We start from the raw sequence: 8439 nt of genomic DNA, 5'->3' as shown, positions 1-8439 counted from the left end.
GTTAGAGTCAATAAGAAGTTTCCATAAACTTGATAAGGAGACACACCTGTATATGCAAAAATAGTTTGAATAAAACTGCTCAAAGCGTGCTGTGACATATTACATTAATAATATTACAGAAGCAAGTAAAATCTCAAATTTGCACTGGTGTCCCCTATGCTTGATTTAAAATAGTGGAAAAAAGAAACCAGCCAAACCAAACTTTCAGTATCTGTGACCAAACCAAATGATCAGTGCCTGAATGCCTCAGACTACCTCTTGGGCTTTTTGACAGTCAAATGCTGGACACAAAATTAACATGGGCAATCTATTGTTATTATTGCACCTACTTTAACCATTTTCTTTTGTTCTGTTTTAGGTTGAATTAAGACAATACAGTATGGTATTTACACTCCAAGATTCTATAGGCAAGTGAAGTGGCATCAACACAACACAGTCTCATACAAACTTCCAAGAAGAAAAACAAATCCTTCATTGATTCCCTTTGTACAAAAAATTGCCAACTTTGTCTACACAGTAGAAACTGAAGAGGCAAAGTTTGTATCCTCATATAAATGCACATACATATATAGATATATATGTACAGATGTCCATACTATATAGATACACAGAAACACAAACATATGTATATATACATACATATGAAAAACGTGTTGGGTTAGTTTGCATCATTCAGGGGAATAACATATCCCAAGTTCGCTAAAATCTTCTGGCCATGAAGTCATTAAATCAAACTTGGAGTTCAGGAGGATAAGCACAGTGGCATAGGCCAAGCCTTTGGTAGTCAACCATACAGCTTTTCGGTTTTTAAAACAACACTCTCCATGTCATGGTAGCCCTTCCCATTTAAATGTTCACTAGCACAGTCGTGATTGTAGCTGTAGCCTTGAACATCGCTGATGGACGATACGGTGTAGGAAGCGGTGCGCATGGCATCTGAGTGGCTAAAGCTGTGCTCAAACTGGATTTTGTACTGATTCCAGTGTCTTCTCAAAACAGCTTGGACCTGTGCCAGAAAGCAAAAAGAAATACGTATGAAACGCTTGGAAAGATAGCACTGGACTTCACTCTTTGATGCATGGGGGGCCATAATAGATGTATCTAAGCAAATTAGGTAGTAAGCCTGAGTAATCCTGGAAAATGGGGGTACCTACATGTGATCTGTCACATGACATGCTCTGAGAGATTTACAGTTTAAGCAGAGACTATTCTTTGGCAAATTTGGTATAAAATAATCACATTTTACAATGGTAGTGTACTAGTTGCTTAGGAAAAGCAAAGACTACAGGAGGAGCAGCAGCAACACAGTTGCTTTCTCCCCTGTGGACTAAAGTCTGGTGTGGACAGCTCAGCTTTACAAGTGAAAAAAGTCACTTCTATTCACTTTTATATTCAAAAGACTACATCCTTAGCAACTGTAAGTTTTTATACTCTCAGCAAACCATAATTCACATTTGCTCTTGTTCTGGCACAAGAAAGCCTTCCTTTATTTCTGACCATACCTAAATCAAATGAATAGCAGGACAATTTCCCAGACTCTGTGTTTCTACCAGGGTTAAAAATAAAGCAGATAAAATAGCTGAAGGCCTTAGGCTCACATGTCTCCACGGAAGGGATGTTACGTTTACCAGAGCCTTCCTCTCCTGCAATATAAACACCTTATGCATAGGGGATTGATCAAGTCTCACATTCCTGAAATTCAGAGGGAATTAGTCACTCTGTGAAGGTGCCAAGTGCGGAATGATAATGATGGCAACAGCTATCATGTTGCTTTTTCAAGAGGGTTTTATTTTAATGTTAAAAACACTGATCATGCATGTTTAATTTCCTTGTCAGCCAAGTCTGCACACAAAGTATTCCTGCACTGACTGGCAAGGCACTTTCAGAAACTGCTGGGGGGGACACTGGCACTCACATTTATCCAGCAGTGCACCCCACATTCATAGGCCTCGTTCCCAAGCATGACCTTCATTTCACTTTGTTACATACAAAAGAACTAAACAGTGAACAGTGATTTCCCCAGTTAAATGTTGATGTTGTGGATAAATATTTTTAGGATTTTCCATATGTCTTCAGGGTTTCTTTTGTGTTTGCTTTACGTTTCCCTAACACAAGGGCTTCCTTTGTCTGATTTTACTCTGGCTTTAATTATGAAAAATAAATAGAAGAAAATGGATGTAATTTTTAGACTTCCTGCAGTCTGGTATCAAAATCCTCTTTTTAAAGGAGAGTTTTATCTTGCTCAAAATCCTTACAAAGAAAATACGAAGGCATAAAGGAAGAAGTAACATAAGAAATTAGTATTTTAGGGCATAGGAGATGCTCTTTGACCATTCATAAAACCATTCCAATTCACTCAGAACATCTAAACACAAATCTACAAACACTGAAATCAAGTGTCTTAATACTGCTGAGTGTTAGGAGTATCTAAGTATCTGATTTTACCAAAATTCTGTATTTCTTCCAAGTCTAAATGGAGAATTCTTGTTTCATCACAGGAAATTTTTGATTAATTAATTTACATTGCATAGCAATATAGACTCTTAAATCTTCACACAGGTTCAATCCATTCCCTGTAATCCCTCATAAATCCAAGACAAAAGCCATATTCAAAATACCTACTTTCCAAGAAGGAAACTTGGAATTTATTTTTAAATCATATCACACAGTCTGTGCGTATCACTAAGCTATAATTCCATTTGTTTTCCTTTCCATAGTAAATTACCTCAATAAGATTAATGCCTTCTTGTAGACAAACACGCAAAAAATTACATATTGAGCAGTTGTCACATTAGACAAGACAGGCTTGAGATGGGGTAATACGAGCAACTGCAACTTCACGGCTTAACCAACATCACAGAAGCCTGTTGGCAGAGCGGGGAAATAAACTAGACCTGCCAAGCTGCAAACAAGCCTTGCACTCAGGTCCTCTCCCACACTTCCTCATGGTTGCTTCAGTAACTCTTGTTTATTTATCTCTTAAATTGTTACTAATATTTGTAAACCAGTCCTAAAGGGTCCCCATAGCTCAAGAAAGCCATCAATATCCCTGCCAGACAAGGGCCTTTGGGCTACTTCTAGGGAGAAAACAGCCTGTTTAGCTTGCTCTCCAGCCAGTGACAGGTTGCTATAAATAGTGTTTCCTGTATGGGCAACCACCACTTCCTTTGCGCCTGCGCCAGTGCCCATCATGGTCTCATGGTTCATTTCTAACTAAGCGATGGATTTCTGGCATTCTTCCCATATCCTCTCTGTTACTGCTGAATCACCTCTGCCCTGCTATGTGTCTCTATTCCTGCAGGGTGTTACGAATCTTTCAGTCTTCTCTAAATTGTCCAGTCATTTCTAGAAGATGATGGGAAAACTCCATGACACAACTGATTTTCACCACTAATTATACGCTCTTCAACAATATGCTTGTCTACCTGTGAAGTGAAAACTTGAACTTTTTTAAAATCACTCACTTTTTTTTCCTCAGCTTTGAGCAGTTGCACAAAGCTGTAAATTCCACTCAGGAGGGGTAGCACTTAGTTCTGAGATAGAACTAAGATAATATCTAAGGAAGGATATTAAGCAATCATTTAATGAGAGAAAGTAATGTAATAAATAGAAGTTTCTCAGTCATTAAGAGAAACGCTAGTTCCACCTGGATGATTGTTACTTTTTCAACTTACTAGTTAGTAATAGCTCTTTTTGGGGAATTTTCATGAAAGGCTCCTTCCAATCAGCCCTTTAACAAAGTAGATAATTGATGTTCAATACAAGCACAAATTAAACAGCTAACAAATTAAACAGTAGCTGGCAACAAGAGAAAAAAAACCCCACCAGCCTTGCCTAGTAATAAATGGATGGCATAATCCTGTGGACCTGAGACTATTGTAGAATGGCTTTGGGGGGGAAGGGCCTTAAAATTAGGTTCCACCCCCCTCATGGCATAATCCTGTGGACCTGAGACTATTGTAGAATGGCTTGGGGTGGAAAGGACCTTAAGATTAGTTCCAACCCCCCTGCCAGGGGCAGGGATGCCTCACACTAGACCATGTCTCTGATGGCTCTGTCTAACCTGGCCTTGAACACTGCCAGGGATGGAGCATTTACCACTCCTTTGGCCAACTTGTGCCACTACCTCACCATCTTTACTGCATCCTTTCTGTAGATCACTGGAAGGAAATAAAAAAATCCAAACATTACAGACATTACACGGATCATGTAGGTCATTATTATCACCTGTTAATAATAGCTCAATAGGAATCTTTCTACTGATTTATCAGAGATCTGGGACAAACTCCTCCTGTGACTGCAGCCTGTGTCACCTCAAAGGCCACTCTCAGCCAACTCAAACTGGAAAATATGGTACCTTACTTTGTGGGATGCTGGGACATAAGCAGAATGTGGGTGTCCTCTGGGAAACCTTGCCACAGAAGATAAAGATGAAGAGTTTGCACATACACCCTTGTCTGTAGGAGGCTTGTGACTAACAGCTGCAGTACATGTCAGAACTGGATTTGACAGACCAGCACTGCTCAAGAAGTCTGGAGATGTTCCTTGGCTACAGTCAGCAGGACATACCAGCCATTTTTCTTACACTTCTTAGTTTCCTTTCACTAGAGCTCTCTGTTAGTAGACCACTTTTACTCATTTTTTGGCCAGAGGTGGCCTGCAAGCCACCACTTGAGGAGGGTTTGGCTCCTGGTATTCGTTATAGAAAAACATTAAAAGGTACAGTAGCAGTTGGGAAATGCTAAGATGCTTTTAACATTTTTAATTGCTAACGCCCCACTGTCACTCAAAGCACCAATTCTAGTTTCAGTATTCTGCCAGAAGCAGAATCCTTTCCTAGACAAAGAAAACACTTTTTTCTGTGCAGACATTTTTCCCTAACTACACTGTCATTCTCCCCATGAATTTCCTTACTGATGCAGTTGTTTATAAAGTAGTAAGTCCCTTCTTGAACAAAGTGTAATACAAAAAAACCCAAACAGTGGTCAATGAAGCAGTAACCCCCAAACAGATTTAAAAAGCATAAATTTCCACTCTGTAGAGAGCAAATACAGCCATGTATGTTTAACTGACAAAGTGAAGGCATAGTGCCTAAAAATTAAATGTCTAAATTAATAAATGTCAAAATGCCAAAATCTTCCTTTCAGTATTACCCTGCTGGCAGTTTTTTTAAGGAGTGATTCATGTGTTACCACTTGAAGGAATTGTGAGAGCTTGTCTTTTACCACTGCTTAGCCTGTGGTGAATTTAGCATACTGATTTGATGGGATGACTCAGGTTTGCTTTTCATACAGCAGAAGAGAGCGTGCAAAAAATACGAGTTTGTAACAATGGAATATTAACAGATACAATTCTTACTGACTATATCATACTTTAAATTAGGGGGTTGTCTTGTTGAAGTAATAAAGTAGCCTCAGAAGATCCACAAGAATTAAAGGACAGAACCAAGCAGTGGACAATGTTGTTTCATGGAAACTGCAGGGATTTCAAGGGTTTTTTCCACACCCATTTTACGCTGGAGTAGAACAAAGTATTGCTTTGATTTTTTTTTCTAAATACCTGGTTTTAGAAGGCATTCTGAAGTATGAAATTTAGATATATATTGACGCTGAATATGGTCAAGTGATCAAATCAGATCCAGAACACTTAATGTTGTGCTCTGCTTTGAATTAAATACATAAGCAGGGACTTGAACCCAGATCTACTTTACGTTAAATCAGATCTAAACCACTGCCCCGTGCCAACTAAAGTGGGAGAAATCCCACCTTCATCTTTTCTGCCCCCTTGGCAAAATCATTGAGCATCATATATTTTTAGGCTGGGGTGGTGGAAATAAACCATGCAACCCCATGGTAGTTTCATTGCAATTCAGACGGCTTTGGACTTGAGAAGGAAGGGCGATCTGCATGAATCAGTTCTCAAATGAGCCAAATATTTACTTCTAAGTAAGTATTACTGTCCAATAACATTATATAAGCACACCGATATGATTTTATAACATCTGATAGAAGAAAATAAGTGTTCAGTGATATGAAAACATCTGGTTACTCCCACACATCTGCTTACAGCCATGTACTACAGCTGCTCCAACTGCAGAAAAAAAACATACAGACAGATGGGTAGGAATAAGTGTATGACTGTAATTTTTCCTCTGTCAAAAGCGTTGGAAAAGAACCAGCTAGTTCTTCTGGTGGGGGATTTCTGTTCACTTGTTTTGGGCTGTTTTGTTTTGGTTTTTTTCCCCCCAAGCAAAAACCATATTAACAATTTTGTATATGTATCTTCTAGCTTTTCTACCATTTCGATCTCTGACACTGTGAAGCCCTGTAGATGTTCTCTCTACAGTTTAGGGGCAAGAGTTTCTAGATGAAAGTCACTGTGTGTACTCCAAGACCTTGATCTATTCAAGATAACAGGAATGCTTGTTAGCTTCATCAGGATCAGTACCACATATGAAATATGGTACAATCCTTTAACGTAAGAATAAGAAAGTTTGTTCTTGAAACTGCATGATGATGGTTTCTTAAAAGCGTGCTTCTTAATCAATGCAGTTTTCTGATCCAAACACAATGAGCTATTAAGTTTTGATTTTTAAAATTATATTTTTCAGCTGTGTGGAAAAACTTCTCCAAACTTCAGCCTAAAATTCTCCTGAAGAGCTGTTATAAAATGAGCACAGCAGCGTGCTTGCAATATGCTCTATTCCTCCTGAAGACCTATACACTGATTCTCCAGGCTAGCAGATGTTGTACAGCTTCTGACATAGACAGATAAATTGGATACTGAACATACTTCTGGATACTGAATTACATTTCATTTTTATATGATATTTATTGAGAATTTATATCAAAGTGACAAGTGTCTTCAATTCCTTATATAATCAAGAGGCATGTAGATTGCTCAGCACAAGAGAGTCAGTCCTACAGTATTTAATGATGCCACAAATGATGGCACTGTCTATCCCATGCTCTGCTCTTGGCAGCCAGATACTTATTTACTTATTTTTTACCTGTCAAATTTAGATTTAGAAAATAAAACTACCATCTCCTTAATTGCTGAAACAAACAACAAAAATATATAAAAAGGAAAAGTGTTACAAATATATATCAAAAGTTATTACTCTACCTCTCCATTAAAGAAGCAGAAGATTGTAGCCACCAGTAGACCCTGTAAAACAAAAATAAATGTTCTGCTTTATTTCACATGCATATGGGGTTTTTTTTAGGTTTGAGAGAATTAGGGGTTTCTGATAAAATTCAGCTATAGGTAGCAAAGAAAGTGCAGTACAAATCTAAACTTGGTAAATTATTTCTAGAAATTCATTACTAAAAAGTCTTGGGCCAACTATCGATGATGATGTTTCTATCCTTTTGAGAAATTAAATTTGAGCAGAATGAGAAAGTTCATGACATTCATAATAATATTGCATCAAGGTCTTTAAAAATGAAAATAACACAATCATTTCTTTTATTTGCTTCACATTCCAGCTGCTATCCAGCTCATGTAAGCAAAACCTATTTAATGCTTCCTACCTGATAATGCATGAGGATGTGCATCACGTAGTCATAGACTTCCTCAGCAATCCGGCCTTCTGGTCGCCATGGAAACAGGACAAACTCAATGCCAAGCAGCGGGACAAGGATCAGGGTAGCTCTCACTGCTTTCATGTACAGGTTGGATTCTGCTTTGTGGGTGTCTTTCAGCTTTGTTATGAGAACACGAACGATATTTAGCAAGAAGAAAAGATTCACCTGTTGGAAAAGGAAGTGAAACCGAAGGTCTGAAAAATCATCCCAACAGCTGGTTTGTGATTTTAAAAACTCAGACAAATGAAGAAAACTCGTACCACATGGATAGTACTATGATTGTGCAATAAATACAAGTTAAAACTCTTTGAGAACACGTTAAAGGACTGAGATGCGGCTCTAACATCTGATACCCACATCTATCCCTCTAATTTACTAAGCAAGTGTCAATCCAGTTAACCATTAGTCTTCCAGCATTACCAATCCACACACCATTCTCTCTGCTATCACAGTAACAGTACACAGGTAAATGATTAGGTTTTGAAAAATTATGTCTTTTCAGGTTGGGCAAGAAGAGGATGACACTCTTCCTTCTATATTTTTAAACATGGTTCTTCAAAAAGCTGCTTTTTTTTTTATTTTCCCAATATGAATTTCATAAATACAGAGAAAAAAAACCCCACCCATATTTAAAAAAATAAATAAATAAATTGCAGGCAAAATGCTGAACTTGCTTATTTCCATCACTATTAAGGCTTTTCTTGTTGACAGCAGTGTGTATCTGTTTGTTCAGTTTGAGAAAAAATCTCAACTATGCAGATTGTATCGGATGTGTGAGCACTCACCATAAGCAAGCACAAAACTCATACACACATATGTGTATGTGTATACGTATAAATTTATATATACACCC

At 38.0% G+C, this 8439-nt stretch overlaps 1 protein-coding gene across 1 annotated transcript in view; it reads right to left on the bottom strand.

Annotated features, from left to right (window-relative positions):
* Window positions 1–735: 735 nt before the first annotated feature.
* CALCRL (calcitonin receptor-like) overlaps window positions 736–8439 on the bottom strand; it is a 28981-nt gene continuing 21277 nt past the window's right edge. The window contains exons 10-12 of the mRNA XM_010023630.1: window positions 7533–7751; window positions 7126–7167; window positions 736–1006 (exon numbers count right to left, since the gene is read on the bottom strand). Of these exons, the coding sequence (XP_010021932.1) occupies window positions 785–1006; window positions 7126–7167; window positions 7533–7751 (483 nt within the window). The 3' untranslated portion in view covers window positions 736–784. The remainder of the gene's footprint in view (window positions 1007–7125; window positions 7168–7532; window positions 7752–8439) is intronic.

This window comes from Nestor notabilis, unplaced genomic scaffold, assembly GCF_000696875.1.
Source record: "Nestor notabilis isolate BGI_N333 unplaced genomic scaffold, ASM69687v1 scaffold14271, whole genome shotgun sequence".
Taxonomy (NCBI): Eukaryota; Metazoa; Chordata; class Aves; order Psittaciformes; family Psittacidae; genus Nestor; species Nestor notabilis.
This window is presented reverse-complemented; position numbering and strand designations above follow the sequence as displayed.